The 25,108-nt window shown below is 33.8% G+C and overlaps 3 protein-coding genes and 1 long non-coding RNA gene across 7 annotated transcripts; 1 reads left to right on the forward strand and 3 right to left on the reverse strand.

Moving 5' to 3' along the window:
- The first annotated feature begins 2,122 nt into the window (after positions 1 to 2,122).
- Positions 2,123 to 7,641, forward strand: LOC131800828 (structural maintenance of chromosomes protein 6-like). 3 transcript variants are annotated; one of them, XM_059118577.1, is made up of 17 exons: positions 2,123 to 2,535; positions 2,599 to 2,830; positions 2,887 to 3,160; positions 3,219 to 3,345; positions 4,300 to 4,350; positions 4,410 to 4,582; positions 4,650 to 4,853; positions 4,918 to 5,117; positions 5,177 to 5,502; positions 5,562 to 5,884; positions 5,936 to 6,155; positions 6,217 to 6,387; positions 6,477 to 6,830; positions 6,890 to 6,973; positions 7,037 to 7,261; positions 7,321 to 7,451; positions 7,514 to 7,641. In XM_059118577.1, the coding sequence occupies exons 1-17, from the start codon at positions 2,437 to 2,439 to the stop codon at positions 7,536 to 7,538; spliced, it is 3,219 nt and encodes a 1,072-aa protein (XP_058974560.1). In that variant the 5' UTR covers positions 2,123 to 2,436; the 3' UTR covers positions 7,539 to 7,641. The 3 variants fall into 3 exon arrangements, with proteins under 3 accessions (XP_058974560.1, XP_058974561.1, XP_058974562.1); XM_059118578.1 differs by lacking the exon at positions 6,890 to 6,973; XM_059118579.1 differs by lacking the exon at positions 4,650 to 4,853.
- A 1,621-nt stretch (positions 7,642 to 9,262) lies between these two features.
- LOC131800829 (transcription initiation factor TFIID subunit 8-like) lies at positions 9,263 to 10,598 on the reverse strand. Its single transcript, XM_059118580.1, has 5 exons — positions 10,403 to 10,598; positions 10,046 to 10,332; positions 9,838 to 9,985; positions 9,653 to 9,775; positions 9,263 to 9,594 (listed from the first exon to the last, which is right to left on the reverse strand). The coding sequence occupies exons 1-5, from the start codon at positions 10,545 to 10,547 to the stop codon at positions 9,329 to 9,331; spliced, it is 969 nt and encodes a 322-aa protein (XP_058974563.1). The 5' UTR covers positions 10,548 to 10,598; the 3' UTR covers positions 9,263 to 9,328.
- A 6,196-nt stretch (positions 10,599 to 16,794) lies between these two features.
- On the reverse strand, positions 16,795 to 19,242 carry LOC101899182 (uncharacterized). 2 transcript variants are annotated; one of them, XM_005183280.4, is made up of 2 exons: positions 19,136 to 19,242; positions 16,795 to 18,768 (listed from the first exon to the last, which is right to left on the reverse strand). In XM_005183280.4, exon 2 carries the CDS (start codon positions 18,722 to 18,724, stop codon positions 16,949 to 16,951), a length of 1,776 nt encoding a protein of 591 aa, XP_005183337.1. In that variant the 5' UTR covers positions 18,725 to 18,768; positions 19,136 to 19,242; the 3' UTR covers positions 16,795 to 16,948. The 2 variants fall into 2 exon arrangements, with proteins under 2 accessions (XP_005183337.1, XP_058974564.1); XM_059118581.1 differs by lacking the exon at positions 19,136 to 19,242 and adding an exon at positions 18,981 to 19,107.
- A 598-nt stretch (positions 19,243 to 19,840) lies between these two features.
- Positions 19,841 to 20,703, reverse strand: LOC109612525 (uncharacterized). Its single transcript, XR_002194570.2, has 3 exons — positions 20,259 to 20,703; positions 20,054 to 20,172; positions 19,841 to 19,982 (listed from the first exon to the last, which is right to left on the reverse strand). It is a non-coding gene; the product is annotated as an uncharacterized LOC109612525 (long non-coding RNA).
- Positions 20,704 to 25,108: the final 4,405 nt, after the last annotated feature.

Raw genomic sequence — 25,108 nt, forward strand, 5'->3', positions numbered from 1 at the left:
GGTGGGCATTAAAATCACCTAGTACCAGGCGGTTATTGCCTACCAATAATGGGCTAATATCAGGCAAATAACGCGGTTCACAGCTATTAATCGGCGAGATATACACATTAAGCACCTCTACCTCGGCAGTTCCACACTTGACTGCTACCCCCATACATGGAATGTATGGGGGTAGCACTAGAGACTAGCTCAAGCGAGATAGGTCTGTACTGAACAGAATGGTGTAACAGGAACGCTAATCCCCCACCTCCACTTCTGGTGCGATCCTTCCTTAGTACGTTGTAACCATAACAACGTTGTAGGCTGCAATTTTCATTCAGATTGGTTTACTGCACCGCTGCGATCTTAATATTCCTCCGACTCATAAATTCCACTATCTCATCTATTTTGCCTCGAAGTCCGTTGCAATTGAATTGCAAGAATGATGCACAATCCGGAGTTGGAACAGCAACATGTGGCGTTAGGTGCTGCGGTGTTGGTTGCTGTTCTGGAGACTGCGGTGGAGTGCCATACTCCGACGACGTCTCTGATGCGGACGACGAAGAAGTGGACTCGCTGGGGACTACGTTACTGCAGCAAGTCGCAACATAATCCCTTTCGCTGTAGTCTCGCAAACGCCTTAGTCCGGAACAATTCTTGAAGTGCACCAATTCTCTGCATCCATTACATCGCACCGAAACAGATCTGTGGTGGATCACGTTCTGACAAACCGCGCAGAACCAAGGTCCGGGATTTTCCTGAATCCCGGCACGGACCAATTAAATCCGGAGCAAGCATTCCGGGATATGCTGCTCCCAATGCAGAAAAATAAACAAACACAAACATGTACAAACTGGGTTGGCAGCCGCTGGCCGAAACTGGGATCTTGTTGTTTCGGGTCAATCCGGTATCGTAGAACCCGCTGCCGTGGGATTGTACGTTTGCGGTGATCTCAGTCGTTGATGAGACTTCAACCATAGACAAATGAAAATATAGACAACGAAAAGTTAGTTTTGTCTTTTTATCCAGATGGCGCTCATCATGTTTTGCATAGTCAACATGCTTATTTGCGCGTTCAAGCCACTCGACTTCGAAAACACATTTTATCGGTTTTCAAGAATTTTACTTGATTATTCCTGAATTTTTCGATGTCATCACGTACTTTTCACATTTCTTTTATTATGAGACAATTATCAACTGACAAATATCCTACAGTTTTTGTTATTTTTAACATTTTACAATTGAGTGACTTCAAAATTCCCACTCAAACCCCTGAAACGACATATACGACATCTGCTGACCCGATTTTTTTCGAAGATGAACGGTGAGAGCATTTCGTTGTCTATATTTTCATTTGTCTATGCTTCAACGAATATACGTGTGGGATGCACGCATTGTTACTCCGCTAACATTTATAAAAAAATAATAGGTAGCTTTTGTTGAAAAAATATAAATATATTAAGCTAATATTTAATGTTTTTTAATAATTTTGCTAACATAAAGTATGTTTCTTGTAAGAAAACGACCACAAGAAAGAAGAGAGATATTTTTTACGTGCTTTTTAGTTTCTCTCACACACACAAGCGCAATTTACATTTTGTGCATTTATAAAACAAACCAACACGAACCATAGACAAATGAAAATATAGACAACGAAATGCTCTCACCGTTCATCTTCGAAAAAAATCGGGTTCTTTTGTCTATGCACGAACCATAGACAAATGAAAATATAGACAACGAAATGCTCTCACCGTTCATCTTCGAAAAAAATCGGGTCAGCAGATGTCGTATATGTCGTTTCAGGGGTTTGAGTGGGAATTTTGAAGTCACTCAATTGTAAAATGTTAAAAATAACAAAAACTGTAGGATATTTGTCAGTTGATAATTGTCTCATAATAAAAGAAATGTGAAAAGTACGTGATGACATCGAAAAATTCAGGAATAATCAAGTAAAATTCTTGAAAACCGATAAAATGTGTTTTCGAAGTCGAGTGGCTTGAACGCGCAAATAAGCATGTTGACTATGCAAAACATGATGAGCGCCATCTGGATAAAAAGACAAAACTAACTTTTCGTTGTCTATATTTTCATTTGTCTATGCACGAACTCGCAATGAGAATAAAAATCAGTCGTCGATGAGACACCGACGAATGAATACGCGTTTGGCTCTATATAGTATAAACTTTAAACTGTGTATAAACTTTAAACTCTATATCTAGTATAAACTTTATACTTTTTCGTGCGAGGCTGCCCATAGCTGCTCTAGAGTCTAGAATTGCATTTTTGTTTGTGTTTTCATTTCTGATTTTTACTCTCTGTTTTCTTATTCAATTTTAACATAAGGCGCATTAATTCTTGAATATTAATAAAAGCATTATTTGTTTGTTGAGTTTAAAACAAAAGCAAAAATAATATTAAAGGCACCAAAGACAACTTGTATCACTTTAAAGGGTCGAAATGAGTTCAAGCTTGGTTCGCAAGCGGCGGATTTCCGGCGGTGGTGTAAATGATTCCCAAACAGCACCTACCAAACGACGATTAACGCAAAACAATTCTGTGAGATGAACAAATCTATTCATAAAAGAACAAGATTAAAGAAATTTATCCAAAATATTCTAGACACAATCTCAAGGAGCCAACACTAGTATAATCCAGGATAAGCGATGTGGAAAGATATTGTTGATGCATCTAACAAACTTTATGTGTCACTCTAATCTAACCGTTGAATTTCATTCTCGAGTAAATTTTTTGGTGGGAAGCAATGGAAGTGGCAAAAGTGCTATACTTGCTGCTTTGGTGTTGGGATTGGGTGGAAGTGCCAGAACGACCAACAGGTCTCGAAGTGCAAAAGGTTTGTTTAAAAAAGATAATCCACCAGTTATTACTTACCACCTCTTCAATCACCAGCTTTTATAAAGAATGGGGAAACCAGCGCAAAAATTGAAATAGTTTTGGCGAATGATGGTGCCCAGCCGTATGAGCCCGACGTATATGGTGACAAAATTATCATAGTAAGAACTATTTCATTATCCTCCGGCTCGTATGTAATAAAGAGTGAATCTGGACAAGTTGTCAGTAAGAAAGTCGATGATTTGCACAGAATTCTTATGTATCATAATGTGCAAGTGGATAATCCGGTGTTTTTACTAAACCAGGACAGCGCTAGAGAATTTTTAAAGGAGTATGTTTCAAATTGATTTCATTTAAAAGTAATTTAATTGGGGTATCGTATATTTCAGATTGGAACCTTCAAAAAATTATCAGCTTTTTCTAAAAGCGACACAAATTGATGTCGTTCATAAAAAACTAACCGATTCCCTTCATTTACACAAAGATCACATGGAAGAATTAAAAAATTATGAAATTGTAAGTACATTCCCCATTGACTACTATAATTTATTAAACAAATATAAACTAGGCAAAAATTAGATATCATGTTTGGGGGTAAAATCCAAACTCAACTCGAAATCTACTACTTAAAGTTTTATTCGAATAGAATAGGTGTGTCTGGTTACTTTTCCTGCAGGAATTGTCCAGCAACTTCTTTCTGAGAGAGTAAGGAAGTTTTATTCTCTTTTGCAAGAAAACTGTGAAAAGTAAACAGACGAAATCCCTGCAAAAACTTGCAAGCAATCAGCTGATTTGTCAAAACAAACCAATTTGTCCCCCATCAAAAGAATTGAAAGAAAGAAAGCACCACCAATTTTATAAGTTTTAGAAATAAAAAAGGAAATTAGCAATAAAATAATAACATGAGCAATAAAAGAAAGATAGATTTGAAGGGTTCCCCGGAAACTTTAAACGTGTTGCTAATGGCGTTTGTCTAAAAATGTTGGAAATAGTCTTTTATTTTCTTATTACATACTAATACTTAAGTTTTTCTCATTTTGTAAAGTTGTTCTCCAAAAATAAATTAGTCTTGCTAATTCCAAAAAAATATTTTCAAATTGAAAGCACAAAAAATGTAAACAAACATTAGAAAACATCTGATTGAATTCCGTTGCAAGTGATTGTAAGAAGAAATTTGTCCAGCAAGAATTTGCAAACTCTCACTGAAAGAACTGTCAAAATTTCTCTCTCCGACCGCTCTCTTTTGCAGAACTTTCGGGTTAACAGACGACTTCCAGTAACAATTTGTTAGAATTGTTACAAATTTTAGGGTAACCAGACACACCTAATATTACATTATTTTAAAGGGATTTTCGTGAATTTTCATTGATTTTAAGTATGCTTTAAATTTAACACATTACAATATGGTTACCGATTTTCTTATTAAGGTAGTTTAACAAAGAGTCCTATTTATATATTCTATCCTTTCAGAGATTAAAAAAAGAAAAGGAAGATATAGCCGAACATGAAAATAAACTGAAGGTATTTAAAGAAATAGGGCATTTTTGTGTTCAATAAGTAGAAAAAAATTTCTATTTAAGGATGTTCTTAAACGCTTGGAAATCGAGCTTGCATGGCGAAAAGTTCAGCAATTTGAGAATCAACTTCAAGAAATAAGCGATAAACTTGCAAAATACGACGAAAAGGAGCGTGAACTTAAAAATCTAATACAGAACAAAGATGAAGTTTACCAAATATTAAGTCAAGAAATCAGGTAAATAATAACTTGCAATTAATTGACGATAATAAATACTTGATTGGAGACTTAATTGATATTATAGAAAAGATGAAGAAGGAATGACATTGAAAAACAGTAATTATGATAAAGTCAACAGGGAGTACAGGGAGTTAAAGAATAAATATGATGAGATAAACAAGCTAACATCCGAATTTAAAAACTCCCTAGACATACTAAAAAAGAAAAAATCTCGGTTGGAGCATCAGATTGAAGAAATTAAGAAATATATCGATGAAAAATCTCAAGGGTAAGTTACATAACATAACCGCTGAAGCGAGTTCATATAAAAGATATGTCTCATAATTTTTTAGCAATCAAGATGATGTAGAAACTTTACGTGCTCAAAACCAAAATGAAACTTTAAAACTTCGTCAGCAATGTGAAAGTCAAGTAATTCCAATGATTGAAAATATTAAGCGCGAACTTAAACGCCATATTGATAGCAAGGCACAAAAAGAACAAATAGTAAATGAAATTAAACGCCGACAAAGGAAGTACTTAGACGAAATACGTAAGTCGCCAAAAAAAATTTGAAACTACGATTTGCCTTAACCTTTGTTCCCATTTCAGGTCTTCGAAGTGGACAGATAGCCAATGTAAAAGCCAGTGCCAAAAACAAGATATTAATATACGGAAAGCATATGCCTGAGCTTTTGACAGATATTCGAAAAGCACATTCACAAGGCCTTTTGTCTAAGTTACCAAGGGGACCTATTGGCAGTTATGTAGATGTGGCCAACAGCCAATACCGAGATGTTATTGAAAACTCCATCGGCCGTGGATTGCTGGGAGCATTTCTAGTAAACAATGCAAAAGATAGGCAAATCTTGGAAAACATTTTTACTAAATATGAAAATTGTCGTCCTATTATAATAACTGTAGCATTTTCCGACAAGGTAAGAAACTTTGGTATTGCAATTTTTCCATCAAAGTTTACCGGCTTGTTTCTTGAAAGGTCTATGATGTTAGTGGTGGGTGTGTAAACCCACCGAAAGACACGCATTTGCTTCTTCACGAAATCAGATGTTCTGATGCAACTGTAATGAACTGCCTTATTGACCGTCTTGGCATTGAATCTATTTTGCTTACAAATAGTAAAGAAATTGCCGAAACAATTACTTCGCATATTGAAAATGTTCCCAAAAATCTATCGAGGGTCTTGGTTCTCAAAGAAGGCAACAGTTGTATGGAATATTATCCTATGCCGAAGTATCGAATGTATTCAAATAAAGTTAGACCAGCCAATTACATACAAATTAATATCGAAGAACGTATTAGGTAAGTCGTTTTTTTTATTTAATTGAAAAATACAAATAATGTTGGTTATAGGCACTTGGAAAATGAAAAACAATCACTAGAGCTAAAGAATAAATCATATGAAACCGATCTGAGTCAAATGATCAATCAAATATCTCAAGTTATTAAGCTTATACAAGAGCAACGGGAACTTTTAATAAAACAACAAAATGCCAGCCAAGAGATTATGGAAAAAATAGCGGAACTGGACAATATAGAATATGCTGATTATAGTAACGAAATTCAGTTGTTGGTAAGAATAAAAAGGATTAGCATAAATAAACTTTTTAATGGCATGTTTGTTTAAAAAAAAGGAAAAAGAAATGGGTGATTATAAAACTCGCCTAGCAGAAATTGAACAAAAAATAAGTGAAACGAGAGGTCAATTATCGGATGTTGACAATGAAAAAATTCAAATTGGAGGGGAGCTGCAATTCAAAGAAATTGAACTTCAGGAAATAAAAAATGACATAGAGGCTTTCAAGGTTTGTTAACTTTCTAACAACATTAACTACATTTATTTTGAAAACATATTAATATAAGAAGCAATCGTTAGTTATAAACAAATGTTCAGTCTACTGTAGATCGAAAGAAAATGAAACTCCGTAGTGTTAACAACAACGATTCTTCATATCGCGTCAAATTGTCGGAGGTGCAAGACGTCATAAATAAATTGAAAGCTGAGCATATGGAAATGTCAAGAAAAGTTGATGCTTGTACAAAATCTGCTGCAGAAAAAGGTGAACGAATTGAAAGCGATCTAAGTGGAAATCAACTCCAAGACGAGATATCAAAAAAGGCAAAAAATAAACATGGTAAGCCAGTGAGTTTTGACCCACAGTCCATGCGACAGCTAATTATGACAAAGAAAGAGGCATTACTGGCCAATGAAGGCAAATATGAGGACATAAAGCACTCCATTTATACGGTAAGTGACTAATAACCGTTTAATTTACACTGGGTTTAAAATATCTACTCTTCACACAGCTAAGACAATCTTTAAGATTCAGTTTCGAATTTTTGAAGAAACTGAGGGAACACATGTCATTGCTTTTACAAATATCGTTTAACGTAATTATCATCCAAATTAGAGCAATGACTTGGAAATTTTAATACGTTTTCTCTTATTATTAGATGATTCTGCGATTGCGCAACTTTGAAGGTTCATTGGATGTTAATCACCAGCAGAAAACATTGAAGCTTTCGGTTAAACCACGCTGTCATAATAAAAATGCAGTTTCCGATACGAAATCTTTGTCTGGAGGAGAACGGTCTTTTACCACTGCAGCTTTTCTCTTATCTTTATGGTCATGTGTTGATCATCCTTTTTATTTTTTGGATGACAACGATGTTTTTACGGTGAGCATAAAGGCATCCGATCTCATATTTTTGTTTCTAAATACAATCGTTTATATTAGGATGAAGTGAACCGAGAGTACATGACACGTCTGCTCATCGATGAAGGACGTAGACGTCCACTTCGACAGTATTCTTTCTTAACGCCTCAAGATATGGCATTGATGTCCGAAGACTTTATAAAGATATTACGGTAAGTATTTTTTTGCATTTGTAAATAAAAACTGCAAGTAATTGAGATTTTCATCTTAACAGATTGGAAGAACCAGAACGCGTTTAATGTATTATTTAAATTTGTTGGTTATTTTATAACAGCAACTGGAATTGCAAACATTTTATTACACTAAATATAATATGCATATGTACCTTTTTATTACTTTTTATACCAAATATTTTGTATTGGTATAATTTTGAATATGTTTTTATGTGTCATTGAAAAGACACGAAGTCCAATAAAATGCTTTTTCATAAATGCCGGGTGTAAATGGGTCAAATTACAATAAATAGTTGCTGTAGCAACTAAAATATGTCAAAGACATGTAATTCGTGGCCTATAACGATAATTCAACAAATACAACAAAGTCAAACGCCATAATTTTTACATTCTTTTTTAAATTTAATTTAATGAAAGCAAAAAATGTCGGAAATAGCATCAAAAGTTAGAATAAGTTTAGATTTGTTCGAATTGGTCACCTTTGGCACGAACTATGGCCTTCAAACGCCAATGGTGCTCTGCGGTATTTTGACCAATTCGCGACAAAGCACTTACTTGAGGTGATCGACACTTTGGTATTTTTAGTGCCAACCTTGCTTTCCAAAATACTCTAGACACAATAGTCCAACGGATTGGTATCGGGATATTTTAATGGCCATTGTGCTCTGGAAATGAAGCGGGGAACCTCATTTTGTAACCATTCTTGGGTGGCGCGTGCTGAGTGCGATTGTGCTTAGTCCTGTTGGAATGTCCAAGATCTGCGGCCAAAATGTTTGCGTGCCCAAGATTTTAATACACCCTCCAAAATATTTTCGCGATAATATTCGGCATTTATTCTGATGCCGACCCATTAGATTAATACGAGCGAAGAGCGACCTTCGGCTGTTATGGCGGCCCACACCATCACCCGGCGATTGATACGCTTGTAAACAATATATATATATATATATATATATATATATATATATATATATATATATATATATAAAGCCGATAATGTTCGGCATTTATTCTGATGCCACCCATTAGATTAATACGAGCGAATATATAAACAATAGTTTGCGGCAAGAAGAATGTCTTTGACGTCAACATCAGGTCCGCATTTGGGACATTATTATCCGTATTCTTATTAATTAGGTGTTGGTAGTATTGTATGCCCGTATTATTATGTTTTCAAAATTTAATCATAATTTCCATGAAAAGATTATTTTATGATCATTCAAATTCATGATGGTGATTGATTTATGCCAAAACGAGTCGACATTGTTTCATCAAAATTCCGTTAAAACGAACAATTTTTCATTAGGATTGTAGCAATCTATTGTCAAAAGAACGTAGAAGCCAAGAATATAATATAAAATTTTCCACGTTGGTGAAAATAAAGAAAAAAATAAATCATTTTGATGTTTCATCTACTATGTGGCACATTGTAAAATTGAAATCTCTTTAGCCTTAAATGTGAACATAGTCAACCTGCCGAGTATGTAATAAAAGCAGACCGGCCGAGCTCTTTCACATTTAAAGAAATAAAAATATTAGTTTTTCTATATTATATGGACAAATAACACAATAACAATGCCGAATCAGTTTGCTTAATTAAAAAAGTAAAAGGAGGCTTTAGTATTAAGTATGAATTAAATAAATAAATATATCGATGTTCCTTTACCAAAACAAAAACGATCTGCCGACCACAGCACCATGACATACCGACATTTGGAAAGCAGTGGCAAAAATCATTATTTTACACAATTTTAAGTTTTCACCAAATTTGAATAAAATCACAACTCTAATTTCGTTACTATCAAATTCTTTTAATGCACAAAAATATCGACTATTTAATAACACCATCATGTACATTATAATGACACCGCCGCCAAGGGATCTGGTTTTGTGCGCTTCGGTAGCGTTGCCGCTCTTAAATACGGATTGTCAATATTGGGATTTTCTAAAATGGCTTTATTTGTTGTTGAGTTGGGCTTTATATCATTTTCTGGCTTTACTTCCTTTTCCGGTTTTTCTGATTTTTTCTCCGGTTCGTCAGTAACGCCACCACTACCGCTACCGCCTCCATTATCATTGCTTCCGCCTTCTTCATCATTTCCGCTTTCATTTTCATCATCGTCTAAGAAATTAAAGAATATGCAAAAAACCGATATTGCTGCAAATCTCATTTAAAATACCTTTGCAATCTTCTGTTCTATTGGCCACCAAATAGTGATATTCCAATTCCTCAAAATCAAACACTTGGTCTGTGGGATTTAAAGCGGCTAGATAAGTTGGAAACGCTGGCTTGCAAGCAATCACTATAAAATAAAAAAGGCCTTAAATTGCGTGTTCTTTTAAAAATTATATTAATATTGCTTACGAGGAAACATATTATCTTCAGTGTCAAAGAGACTGTGAGTCTCCGATGTTTTTGCCAAAAATTTTGTTAGAGCCTTTTCGATGTCTCTTTTTTGAGTAGCTGCTTTTTCTCTAATTGCTTCGTATTCTGTTACGGGTTGTTTGTGGGTCTACAACATGACATGTGAAATTATTTGCAAATCAAATTTTAACAGACCAACACATCTTACCGGTGTTCGGACATAGGCATGAGGATCTGGGAAGAGTGGCAGATACGGTAAAATATGTGGAGGATGCTGGGATTTTGTACCAGCTTGTAATAACGGTAATTGTTTGTTAGATTGCTGTTGTGGCGGCATTGATATGATTTGTCGACCTTCTCGCTTGGCAAATGCCTCAATGCCCTGCAAAGAAACTCCCATATTTACCAGAGCAACAACCACATCACCAACTACTGGGATAGTACGTCCTGATAGTTCACAGTAGCTTCTGGCAGATTGTCCTACTTCAACGAGTACTAAAGGAATAAGGAAAAAGCATAATGTATATTTTTTTAATTATTATTTCAGTAAAGATTTCCCACTCACAACTTTGTAACATCTCCGTCAGTGTTTCCAGGCATTCCTTGTCAGCGCTGTCGAATCCCTTTTCCATAAGAATTTGCGAAACAGCTAGACTTAATATTTTACGTCTAGCATTACCGGTGATCTGAGTACTTTCAGTTTTTTCCATTTTTAAACAAACTTACAAAGTTTATGTTTATAAACAATCTGCAATGGAACTCACAAAAGTAGGTCTCTCCAGATCGAAAACGGGTGGAATTAACGAAGAAAATGAAACACATGCTCTGTTCCAGTATCTGCAGTTTTGCAATTTTCTGCGATATCATAAAGGGAAAATCAGTTATCGTAGTAAAAACTAAAGCTGGCCATAGACGAATGATAAATTCGAGCAATTTGTTGGGTTTGTGGTCGCGTTTTTACGTCTGTGGAGTAGTTTGCGAACAAATTGCAAGTTTTTGAAAATTTTCAAAAACTTGCAATTTGTTGGCAAACAAATCATGCGTGTGTGGGCTGCTGCGCAAATTTTAAGCCATTTTGCCATTTCAGTTGCTCTTCAACCATTGTAACGAAAGGTCGTGTAGTGCACACAAAAAATGGCAAGCAAAGACTTTATGATAGAATTTTTTGATGTGTTAAAAAATGAAAATGCCATTTGGCAAACAAAAAGTGAAAAATATAAAGACAAATTAGAAAAACAAAAATCATGGGAAAAACTCGTAACAAAATGGAAAGAGGTTGACAAAAATACTTCGGTGGACGTAGTAAAAAAAAAATATAATTGCCTACGAACAACGTACAGAAGGGAGCTGCAGAAGATGCGCAAAAGCGAAAGGTCAGGTGCAGGTGCTGAGGATATATCGCTGTGGTATTTTGACCATCTTAATTTTTTGCTCGACCAAGAGACACAGTTGGAAGGCATTTCTACGTTAAATTGTGCTTGTGTAATAGAATATTTATTTCTGTATGTAATTTATTATTTTCAGTCTCTAAATGCATAATATTTTCCATGTCGAAAGATGTATATATAATTAAAAGCGCAGCTGCATCAGCCGCTGCATCGTCGCACATGTTTTTTTAAGTTTCCTATCAACAGAAAAAACCAATTGTTAAATAAAAAATTTTCAGCCACAAAATTCAAACAGAAGCACAAACCGAAGTTCAAACACAAAATGAACATCATCCGCTTCGTAGCATATGCTTACTCTTCAACGTCGGCCGAATTATGATTTGTTCGAGCGTGTGTGGAGAAACGATATGCAATAAATCGCAGCAATAAATTTGCAAATCACACCAACAAATCGTTCGTCTATGGCCAGCTTAAGGCTGAAAATACATAAAGCGCATATTTGGCTGGCTTAAGTCATCGGCTGGCTTCTTCGTAGATGAACAAAGGAGTTTTAGGTTGACCTAGTTCGATTTTGGCCCTAGGCTCCTTTGTTCATTTCCGAAGAAGCCAGCCGATGACTTAAGCCAGCCAAATAAGCGCTTTATGTATTCCCAGCTTAACATTCTTGCAGCTCTGGAACAGACCAATATTTAATCCTTTTTCCTTGTTGCTGTTAATCCCTTTTTGTAGACTAGAAGAAGTGGAAATATATATTTCCTTCCCCTTTCTACACAAAGAATTGTTGTTGGGAATGACAATGAAGGAGTGAAAAATATATATCCTCCTCCTTCCTTGGGTTTTGGTCGTTTGAAAATTTCACTGAACCGTCTTCTTAGTTCTAGGCTTACAAAAATAGCCATTTTGAGTTATTATATGAAGCTGAGAAAGATATAATTTAAAAATCAACCCAATAAACATGGAAGAATTATGTTTGCCTTAGTGGACGTGGCAGAGGAAAATCTTTTGGCTTAATTCATGGCTCAATAAGAAAGGTTGCTCAACTTATAATAAACTAGAAAAATGTAACTCTGTAATGCTAGGAACACAATTGGAGCGAACGACGTATTTTTTCGCGGCGTATGTTCGTCGTCAAAAATAAAACACATATGTGTATATGGAAGTGCACACAATCACGGCACCGGCGAAAATTTCGTCGGTCGCCGCGAACTCAATTAGCTTTATTTCTATTTCATACGCCGGCGACCGGCGAACAAAACAGTACAAGGTGGCCATACTTGTACGAATTTTATGTGTTTTAGTAAATAAAGTTACTTTTTACTTTAAAATTTGTTATGGTCACTCTACTATCTGTTACTCGTATAAAAAACACATAATTAATTTGTTTATTTATTTGTGTACTTGCGCATGAGTGAAGATGGATATCAGTGAATTTATAATAGAGAAGATGGACATAAGTGAAATTATAATAGAGAACGGAAAGAATTATGTGTTCTTGTATAATTCATTGTAGTCAACAAATGAGCAAAAAGTAAACAACTTCATCAGCTGTTTTATAATTTCGTCGGTATTGTGTTCCATACGACGAATTTTCGCGGCTCATTTTGTCGCCGCGTAGGGCGAAATTCGTCGTTCGCTCCAATTGTGTTCCTAGCATAATGGAGTCTTATGCAAGCCACACACTTTACAACTGGTTGTACAACTGGAAGAGGTTGTATTCAAGATTGTATCGTTTGTGGCCCGGTTGTACGAAGTTGTTTCTCGGTTGTATGAAAAATCAAATTTTTTTGATATTTTGCATGTTGTACCAACCGATTGTAATGTTTGTGGGCATGTCGCATACAATTTCATTTTGTTTTTATTTTTGAAGAGGCAACACCATTGTTTCGCACATCGAAACAATACGAAATCCAATCAAATGTGTGATTTTAATGTATATATAAAAAGGAATTTCAATTTATAAAATTGAATTTCAAAAATTAATTATAAATAAAAGCTATTGAGTCAATTATAGAACATGAATTTTTTTCCGGTGTCATCTTAACTCAAATAAGCTCTGCGAAAAGTGAAGTTGTACACTAAGTTGTACCGTTTGTGACAAAAACACATAATTTGAGTACTCTCCAAGTTGTACAACCAGTTGTATCGTTTGTGGCTTGCATTATAGTGTCAAATAGACTTTTTAATATGCAACAGTAGGCTTTGTTTAATTTTAATTTTTTTTTTTACAAAATTCTTATATTAAGGAAAACCCGCCAAACAAGAATGGAATTTTGGGGTTATTGTACAGAGTTGAATCTAAATTGTAGGATAATACAGTTTTATCACCAAAAGAAAAAAATTATATTTAGGGGGTAGCTTTTTTCTACATTCAGTTATTTTGCCATGGCTTAACTCTAGTAAAAATTCTTCAAGATTTTTGCATCCTTTCTTTTTTTATTTCGCGTAGCCGGCGTTGGACTTACTAAAGTATCATATTTAGAAAACTTTGGTTCGTGTTAACCATTGTGGACATACCCAGAGGAGAACATCTCAAGCCTACTTGCAAAAAATATCAAATTTAGAAAACTTTGGCTCGCGTTAGCCGGTATCAAATTTGATATGACGTTTTGTGAATTAATTCCATTTCTCGATATACAATAGGTACACACTTTTTCTACCATCCACCTTGAAAAGGAGGTTATATTCATGGTACAATGATATCAAGGTAGGGCAATGATACCATATGATTTCAATTTTTTTATTTTCTTGGCTTAATATGTCATCTTTATTTGTTTATGTATGTGTTTTCTTTTCAATAACAAAAAAATTGTTCAGAAAACATTCAAATTCGGATGTTTTCAAAATGTTTATTTCATCGTATGCATCGACAAAATCTAGAGTTTTTGTAGCGAAATAATCCTTTAGAGATATATAGAACCTGGTTTTGAAAAGAAGTGTTGATCTTTCATTCAGTTATCGCGGTTTTCATTTATTTATTCAAAATAAATGCAACAAGTTGTTTGATTTTTTATTGTTTTGATACTAATTCTGACATTACAAGCCAAACAGGTAGACCTCTATACTTGCAATTTTTTCAAAGTTGACCTACCTTCTCTTCATTGTACCATGGTTATATTAACCTCGTCATTCCATTTGTAACATACCTAAATGTTCCTCGTAGACCCCATATAGTAAATCCGTCTGTCTGTCTGTTGAAATCATTATACAGGCCACATTATTTGACGTAGAGCGTAACGTAGTATATTTAGGTCCACGTTTTGGTATAGCTCCTCCTGATATTCAGTATTTTGATAATTTTTGCCACATTTTTTCACGGATTTGTATAAAAATTGGTATTTGCCATAATGGGTTCTAGCTCCGGTGGTGAAACATTGTATGCATAGTTGCACGTTTATATATAGGTCCCAAATAACGGTACCTCCCGATATTCAGTATTTTAATTATTTTTGCCACATTTTTTACGAATTTGTCTAAAAAATGGCGCATTGTATGAATAGGTACACGTTTATGTACCTTCCAATATTCAGTATTTTGATAATTTTTGCCACACATTTCCACAGATTCTAGCTCCAGTGGCGGAACAAAGTAAGTATAATTCCACTTTTTCGAATAGCCACCACATAATAGTACCTCCGAATATTCAGAATTTTGCCACACATTTCCACGGATTTGTCTAAAAATTGGTATTTGTAGTCTATGGCTCTGGCAGCAGAACATTGGATATTTAGGTCCACGTTTTCCTATACCGCACATAAAACGATACCGATATTCCCGTTTTGGTATGGTCCCTTCATGGTTTTTAGAAAGTTTAACAGCATTCTCCAAACGATCTTGCTGGTATTTGTAGATTGAAGTGGGACACGTTAGAATCCAGATACTATATCCAAAAGTGGAGGGTATTAAAAGTTCGGCCCGGCGAACTTAATGTTATGAGATAAAATTTCACTGCAGGGCAATGTGAACGTATTTTTTGTCTAATAACAGAAAAATTCGAAACGCCAATGGCGATGGTGCGGAAACTTTTTTCGTGACACTATATTAGATAAATTGCGCAATCTAGAGTACTTTATGTATGCAGTTTGCTCCAATTTGAGAGGGATCTTGCTTTTTCCACGATTTTCCAGCGATTGCTTGAAGTGTTGAGAGATTTAGACATACAGCATTTTTAATTTAAAAATCTAAATTCCAAAAATGTACAATTTTAAAATAAATTTAATTTATTGAAAATTACTTGTTCTTTTTACTTGTATTACATACAAAAACAAATTTGTATGTGGTTGATATTTAAAACGATTCGGGAGTTACCTCTAAATTATCGATTTTTTGGACTAAACTAGAGTTAAACCCTAAAGGATCTGTTAGGACGCGTAAGAGACTGAAATGGTCGAACATTTTCTCTGTTCAACTCTCTCCGATAACCCAAAAGCGCGAGTAAAGAGAGCAATTTTTGACACTTGCGTTACCTAGAGTTTGAAAAAACTTATTGGAAAGAACGCTAAAAGTTGGAGGGAGAGACAGCTTGTTTGACCATGATATTCACACTAAACCAGTTTTCTCACAAGGGAAGTTAGGCGAATACATCTTTTCATATTCCTCGCATGGAGGAATAAGCCAAGTCCTGGCAGAGCAATAATCCACATAAGTAACGTCTGGAGGATATAGAACCCCGAAAATATGAAGATTAAACAGTGCCACTCTTCGGGGTTTGGATTTCTCGTTAATTATCCAACGTCTCAAACTTAGACGGAGGGTAGTTCTCTTAACTTTCTTAAACTGTGTGAAGTGTTTGTACTGTTATAGATATAACACACCGTAGTACTTTTCGTTTCAACCAGGGCCTTCGGTCACTGTTACGTCGTTAAAGGTGACTGAGTTTCTATCACCACTCTCTAGGACCCAATAGCGACTTACGCGCTACCCACAACTTATACGTTCGTTTTAAATTTATATGCAATTACAGCAATTTTTACCCTTTGCTGTACACGAAATATTTTATATCGAAAGACGTTTTGACCAAAGACCCATATCACGATAACATACGTTTTGGAAGTGATCACTACATTTTCCATACGAAATGTTTGTAATTTGATATTCTATCCTGTAATGTGATATTCTAGGTGTATAGCACATTCTCGCTAAACCAACAAACTTACATGGTAGAACGAAAGCATAAAAGGTGGAGAAAGATGTAAATGTTTATAAGTGCGGTTGTAAGATTTAGAAGATTTTTCAAAAGAATTTTAGTTTTATTTAATTCTTTGGTTCCTCCTCACTTGGATAAAAAACGTTTTTGTCATAGAAGTTATATAACTTCTGGGGGAGAATATACCAGACGAAAAGAACAAGGGAACTGATGAGGATTGGAGGCTCTTTCCAAAACCTAGGTATTCCCTGCTTTACCCCCTGGTAAACATTGCCATCTTTCTCCACTAATAAACAAACGTTGTTTTTATAAAAACAACAATAAAGGTATAAAGCCTAACCATTTTGCAACAACAAAATACTATGATATCCCGAATAAACAAAGCCAACACTGTTCTGAAGACGGAAAATTTAAAAGACAACTGGATTTATATTCAACGAAACGGTAAATTCTAAATTGAATGTATTTAAAAAATTGGTAATTGGCTCTATATCATATTACGTTTCCAAAAAGTAAAGATTTCAATTTAAAAAATAACCTAAGATAAAGCATATTTACACAATTTTATTATTACATACATTTACGAAGCATTCAATGTTTCGTCTTTCAACCTTTTAAATATTTTGTCAGAATTCAATTGAGTACTTTGGAATTCAGAAAATAATTTCGACCACTGTTCAAAATTTCCCTCAGTTCGTTCCTCCTTAAAGAGTTCTATCAGTAGTTTGAGTTCCTCCCTCAAAGCGTTTTCAAATTCTACAACATTTTGGGCAGCAGGCAAATACTGTTTAACATTCCGAATTGTTATGATGTTACACTTAAGCGTAGCTAAATCACTTAAAAATATTTTCATAAAAACTACAGCATTTTCCACAGTGGGGATGTAAAATTTCCAACAAGTTATTGAGTAATCATTTTCATCTTCTTCTATTTCCTTGTAGCGCAAACACACACATCCATACCACTGCGAGCTTCGAAAATGATTGTAGTATATAGTATGATGTAAGGTATCTTCTGTAAAGGATGGTAATTTTACAAACTGAAATTTTTCTTGCAAACAACTTTCAAAAACATCCAAATCATTTTGAAGTTGGAAGGTAATTTCTAAATTCAGTTCAAACGAAGACATAGCTGTAGCTAAGAAGTCTTGATGTAGAGCGCTTTCTTTAAATGATATTTCGTAATCGGTACGATGTCCATAAAGTATGTCGTTGAAGTCCAAAATTCCCAAATATATTTGTAAAGATGTATTGGAGATTGACGATCCATAGTTTTTTGATACGTCATATTGAAGCAGAATTGGACATTGATTAAGGTCAACAATGTCGTACACTTTAAATTTCATAACAAGAATTCCAAACGACTCGGGGGGTAGCTGACAATCTACACTTGAAATCCATGTTTTCTTTTGAAAATCCTCATCCTCAGATTGTAGAAATGTTTCAATGCTATCCAAGTCATAGAATGACAATTTAAGTTGATACAAACGATATTTGATTGACGTTGACGATTCTTCATTACCGGAACCGACATCCAAAAGAGGATATATATTGTGGATTATTGTAAGATTCTGTGCAGAACATTGATTTATTAATGGTACTCCAACTACTAGATCATTCTGCGAAGTAAGTCTTTTCCATATATCGCCACAACGTGCCAATATCTGCTTCTCTTCCAACTTCAAACTTCTCACATGTGGAAGACCATAGGTTAATTTATCTTGTAGTCGATCGAAAGATTGTGCGGTTAAGCTTTCATGTAGCTTCAACTCTGACTTAGCGCTACGAATGCGATCCAACAGCTGCTTCAATTCCGACCGTTGATTCTCAAAATCATTTATTTCTATTTCCTCTTTTTCAAAATCACATTTTAATACAGATCCGCCAACAAACTCCAGCTCCAATACTGTTGAGTACTTCACGGATCCATGCACAATTCGAAAGCCATAAAGATTTTCATGTTCACCAATTATTGTAAATCCACCCTTATTGGGCAAACGCTGCAATATAACACATTTATCCCAACACTTTACTATTACATAGACTTTCAGCACATTCAGAGTGTGGAAAACGTATTTTCCAACGCAAATATTAAACGAGCTTGGCACAGTATTCTCATCATAAGATGAATATTTCGGGCCTTCATACGCCATTATTTGATCCTTTACATTTTGTAGACATGTGTTCGAAAGATTTACGCTGGCCACAAGTGTTTTGCGATAAAATTCAAAGAACTTTAAATTTTTTGTAAATACCCACCAAGTTTTCTGCCTTTGAAGGTCAACGAAACTATCCACAAATGCTAAGTAGTGGCAAACAAATTCAGGTATTTCTCGTTTAATATTAGCGGGAATCATATTCCTTCACCTTTATCGCATCATTCGAATATCCTGTTAAAAATCTAAAATGAAATTATAAAATGTACGGAATAAATCAAATTACGAAATAATTAAATTATTTGTTCTTGAACTGGAAAAGAATAGACAAATGTTTAAAAATTTCGCGCCCCATATGACACCAAAATTGTAATTGTAGAAATAAAATACATTCAAACACTGGGCATTTGGCAGGAATCATAATACTCTGGCGTTTAGATTCTGAAGCCCTACATACTTGTCTAAGCGCTCACAGGTATTTAATAATGGACTCCAGCATGTTCTGAACTTTCAGAACAAAAAGAAACGTGAAGTGTGATGAAATTAAACCGAAATAAAACTGTAGTGTCTTTAACTATTTATTAGCTTTTCGTGGACGTTTTTAATACTTACTTGCTACGAAGTGCCCACGTTAAAATAAGGGATGAGGATGCTGCTTTGTTACTAGTTGCCGGTGTTTTGTTTTGTTACGAATGTCTGGTGAAACCAAAATAAAAAAAACGTCCACGAAGAAACAAAAAGAAGAAAATTAGAGGTTCTCTTGTTTACGAATGAGTGTAATGTATAACTTCGAAGGCAATGCATTCAGTAGTAAAATTCATTAAAACAACCCACTGAACTAGTGTACTAACCAAGTCAGCATTTTTGGAAATTTTTAATCATATTCGAGTCTTTTTTGATCCGGTTGCGCGATTAAAAAGCTGGAATATGAGCGCATTTTCAGATCATAAAAGACTCAGATGTCGGGAGAAAAAAGTGACCTCCCGCGATTCTTCTAAATAAATCACATATGAGTCTTCCTCTAGATTAGTTAAGAGTCTTTTTCGACCATTTCTGATCGTTCTACGAGTCTTTTTCGAGTCGTTTTCTATTCATTTATTGCGCTAAAACGCTTAATTTGTGAATCTTTTTCGAGTCTTTTTTAAGTCATTTTTTGATCATTTATCTACGAATCACGTACGTGATTTCTAAATATTCGGATGTACCGTAAAAAAGAATATGTTTATATAAATATTTATTTAAAATAATAATTCAGCTTTTATGATTATAATTTGTACATTTATTGATAAATGCGATTGTAAAAAATATAGGAAAAAAATATAAAATCAAAAAATAAAAAATCAGGAACTGCAATCGGGCCGTTTTCTATTTGTAACGCGGTCTCTAGCGTGAACAAAATGTTTTTGTGGAATTGTGTTCATATCCTAGTCGTTGCTTGAGTATTTGAGATGACACATATCTGAAATAAAAAATGTGCAAGTCTGTCCATTTTACTACTTCTTTATATACGTGTTAAAAAGACAAACTTACTTTTGATTACTGTAACTTAATAACACTTTTCTGCACTCAGATTTACACTCTCCCCTTCCAGCTGTATTGGCAGGCTAATTTATCTGAAAAAACCTTTCGGTTTTTGCAATAAACTCTTTCTGGAAATAGATTATCAAAAGATTAAGTATTAATAGTTTATCAAGTGGTGAATTAATCAATCTAATATCCAATTTTTTATACTTACAAATCAAGTTCTGTCTCATTTTTCTTCACCAATTCACGTTTCTGGACATTTTCTTAATTTTTCTCATATTCAGTTTTACTTCTTTTTTGCAAAATTCAATTTTCTGCATCTTTTGCCATCGTTTTTATTTTAGCCTTTTCTATTTTTGTAATTTAACTTGCTGACATTTTCTTTATAATATTTATAAATAAACAAAGAGATAAACGAACACTTTTTCATATTTTTTCCCTTTTCAATATTATACATTTTTGCTGTTGACGCCTCCGTGCACTTTTTATAAATGAACAGTAATTCAACTTTTTGATAGTCAGCCCAGAAACAAAATGACCCTTGCATAACAAAATAAGCAGCATTTATGCACTTATCTGTGCAAAATATGATCAAAAAATACATAATTTAGATCACTTTTCAAACAGCTGCAAGATATTTTTAAGACTAATCATATTTCAATCTGTAGATGATCGCAGTACGATAATAAATAATACGATTGCGATTCCCCTACATTTAGTGGTTGTATATTAAATTGATCTCTTTTCACTCATTAGAGAGAGTCATTTTCGAATCGCTTTTCGATCATACAATTCAGTTAATCATTTTTTGGTCACCAAAAGGACTCGAAGAAGACTCACCAAAGTAATTTTTTCAAAAACAATCTTCCAAATGCTAGCTGGGAATGAAATTAGAGGAGAAATACTACTTTGAATCTGCATCATTCCTGGCTTCTGTCTTCTAATTCGTCTTCTTGTCATCTTCGCGGTAGAAAACGATAAAGTACAGACAATTTCTTGCCCTTAAAGGAGAATTGATATGTTATATATTACAGTTAATGACGGAATCATCTGCCAATTTTGTGTATGTATTTGTTGTTTTGAAAAATAAAAACAAAATATTTTCAAAATCAATGATTGGAAGAAACTTAAAATGCGAGGAGCGCATTGAACACTTAGGATCATATTTTTGAGAGAACATCCAGGCATTTCATTCATCTTTCGCGTTATTTGACTCACTCTAGAAATGAACAAAAATATCAAATAAATGAAAACAACTTGTTGCCTATAATTTTGAATAATTCTGACAGGAAGCGGGCATAGCCTCAGGGCTGTATTTCTGCAGTTTTACGAAGCTGTTCTACCTCCTTATTGTACCATGCTTTCTGCCAAGAGTATGGGGACCAAATGTTCTCTTATATTCACGCCTTTTAGCGGGTATAAAAGCCAAGGAAGAATATAATCTAAAACTGACAACGACAATATTAGTCTGAGAAGTCAGTAAGACTTAATTATGGAATGGTTGATATCATGGTATAATTATTACAGGTAACAGCAAGTCCAAACTGATTTGATTCTATAGTAATACTAGTGTCATGCTCGATGTGACGTTTTTTAATTTAATTACATTTCTTGATATACAATAGGTATAACCTTTTTTGATATAAATGTTCACTGCAGGGCAATGTGAACAAAGTGTTTGCCTAATGCCATGTTTACGTTAGAACTTTTAGTAGGGTTAACCTTCTTTGAGAGGATTTACTTGAAGTAAAAGTAATGGATATGACAATTTAAATCCAAATCCAGTGGGTTAACCCTCATATATATAAACGTACTATAAGAATAGAAAAAATTGTCGTTGTACTTAACCAAACGCCAAAAGCGGTTAAGGAACAGCGACACCACGTTCGATAAAATATTCGTATATTTCATGTTTCCTAAAATTGCAAAATGTAGAATACTTTAAGTGTGTATGTAGTGTGGTTTCAATTTGAAAGCAATGATGTTTTTTCTACGATTTACTACCGATTGCTTGAAGTGTTGGAAGACTAGGATCTACTGCACATTCAGGGGAATGATAATAGGGCATTCAAATTAGATAATTGAGGAACTATTCTTCTGCATTTTAAATTTTATAATCTAAATTCCAAAAAAGTATATTTTTGAAATTAAAATAATTTATAGAAAATTAATTTTGTTGTTGCGAAATAGTTAGGTTTAATCCCATTATTGTTGTTTTTATAAAAGTAACGTACGTTTATTAGTGGAGAAATATGATAATGTTTAAAATGGTTAGTATTTGTTTTTGTAAAAAGTCGAGTTCTTCAGAAAATGGTTGTCATATTCAATTTAGCAAATGAGTTTATGTGCCCAGCAACATCATTTTATTATCTATCGAAAAGATGTAATAACCGACCTATCTCTATAGTTTTGTCATGTGTGAACTTATTGCGCATTCATGCTACTGAGGATGAATTCTAAATTAAATTTTAATATCAATGTAATAACAATGGTAAATAAAGCAATTGGTGTTCTAGGTTTTGTTAAATGGTGGGCCAAATAATTTTCTCATCCATATATAACAAAAAAATTATTTAAGTCTCTTGTTAGACCAATATTAGACTACGGTTCTGTTGTATAGGATCCTCAATATGAAATATACTCAGATTAAATAGAATACGTGCAGAAACAATTTCTGCTATTTGCCTTACGAGGTTTAAATTGCAATAGTAATTGTGTTTTGCCTTTTTATACTAAAATTAATTAGATTACCTTGATTCTACCATGACTAGATCTAAACAGAACATTAACTCTAATTGATGTGATTAGGAAATCTGAAATGAGGAAATCAGATTTCCTAATCACATCTATTAGAGTTAATGTTCTGTTTAGATCTAGTCATGGTAGAATCAAGGAGGTAATAAAAAAATTTCCGAAAATGCAGAGATGGGCATGGTACAATAAGGAGGTAGAACAGCTTCGTAAACTGCAGAAATACAGCCCTGAGGCTAAGCCCGCTTCCTGTCACAATTATTCAAAATTATAGGCAACAAGTTGTTTTCATTTATTTGATATTTTTTGTTCATTACTAAAGTGAGTCAAATAACGCGAAAGATGAATGAAATGCCTGGATGTTCTCTCAAAAATATGATCCTAAGTGTTCAATGCGCTCCTCGCATTTTAAGTTTCTTCCAATCATTGATTTTGAAAATATTTTGTTTTTATTTTTCAAAACAACAAATATAACAAATAATTTTACCATGGATTTAGTAGATACTATAAATTATTGTGGACCGATTTTCACCGCACGAATTACTCAATGGGCGAACCTCTTAGTAAAATGTGCGTTGACTTTAATTTTGTGTACTGTAATGTAGAATTTGGTATGAGTTTAGAAGTTATTAAATCTAGAATAATTTTACTTTTGAACAATTAATCATGGTAAAATTAAGGATGTAAAGTCATTTCAAATAAGCATATCCATCTCTGCATTTTCTGTAATTTACCTTGTCGAATTTCACTGCATAAAAAACAGGTTTCCATCTCTGTTTTCTTTTTTACAATAAATATAAATTTTGACATTGAGATGCTGTTAAGTGAATAATTTCGAAAAAAAATGTGAACATATGACTGCATGACTATACCCAATGAATTAGCTTCTGTAGGCGTGGGAACGTTCGAAAAAGAAAAGATTAACCCCTGGATTTAATAGATCCAGTGGGTTAAACATGGGTGTTTAGATACACCCATGGTAGAAGAATACAGGAAGATCCATGGCTCAATAAGAAGAAAGGTTGCTGAACTTCAAAGAAACTAGAAAAATGCAGCTATATGCTTGAGTCTTATAGTGTCAAATAGACTTTTAAATATGCAACAGTTGGTTTTGTTTATTTTTGATGTTTCATCAAAATTATTCTATTGGAAAACCCCGCTAAACAAGAATGGAATTTTTGGGTTATTCCTCAAGATTGATCTAAAATAGTAAGACAATACAGTTTTGTCCCAATATATTACAATGTGTTGCTCATAAACAACGAAAGCATGCATTTATTTTGCAACCGAATTTGAAATAATTTCAAAACATTGTTTTTTTATTCAAAACAATGTTTTGACATAATAAAGACACTAAAAGAAAAAATTTTATTTAGGGGGTAGCTTTGTTCTACTTCTGTAATTGCGCCATGGGTAGATCCATCAACGTTTGGGAACATTGATATGTCAAAATTTTTCAAATGTTTTGTCAAAAATGAGTAGATTTTCTTATGTTTTCTTATACGACGCAAATCGGATGTTATTATGATATGCATTTTTCAAAAATTTTTAAAAATTTCAATAATTTTTCAATCAACATTTTCAATCCAAAATCAGTTTGACATTTCACTGTCCCAGCAGCTGTGTTGTTGCGATTATTCTTCTAGCCACTGGGCTAATTATGCTATGTTCTTATTACACTTTCAATCACGTTGTTCGCTCTCAGAGTTATGTACACGAATTAACCCGTTCATACGGCACGATTCGTAGTTCATAGTAAAATAATTCCTTTTTTCAATAAAATTGTCTCTTGATTTTAATGGGAATTTATAGGAAAATACATCAAATTCTCACTAATATGAATAGAAGAAATTATATTTTTTGTCCCAAAGATTTATAATATCATTAATTTTACAATTTTTATTCACGTTTTCAGCTTTTTGTGTAAATATTGACATTTTGAGAATATTTTTGTATTTTTAAATTCAGCTGGAGAGACATTGTCAAAAATTGTTTCTGCCGATACAAACATTTTGAAAATATCGCCTTTTTTGTTTGCAGTTTTCTGTGGAAATTTCAACTCGTGGACAAAATGCGTACCTCAAATGAGAGAAAACAAAATGTATTTTCGTTTGAATGTACATACGCCATTCAACATTGTAGTTTGCATACATAATTTTCAGTCTTCCCAAAATAATTTAAAATGCGATTAAATATTTCTATTTTTAATTTTTAAATGTCATAATTTATTTTTTAGGTAAATGTTCTCATTTGTTAGGATTGTTTAATGTTTTATCAAAAATAAGTAGATAGGTAGATAAGTTTTTTTTT

The sequence above is a fragment of the Musca domestica genome, unplaced genomic scaffold (genome assembly GCF_030504385.1).
Source record: "Musca domestica strain aabys unplaced genomic scaffold, Musca_domestica.polishedcontigs.V.1.1 13, whole genome shotgun sequence".
Classification (NCBI taxonomy): Eukaryota; Metazoa; Arthropoda; class Insecta; order Diptera; family Muscidae; genus Musca; species Musca domestica.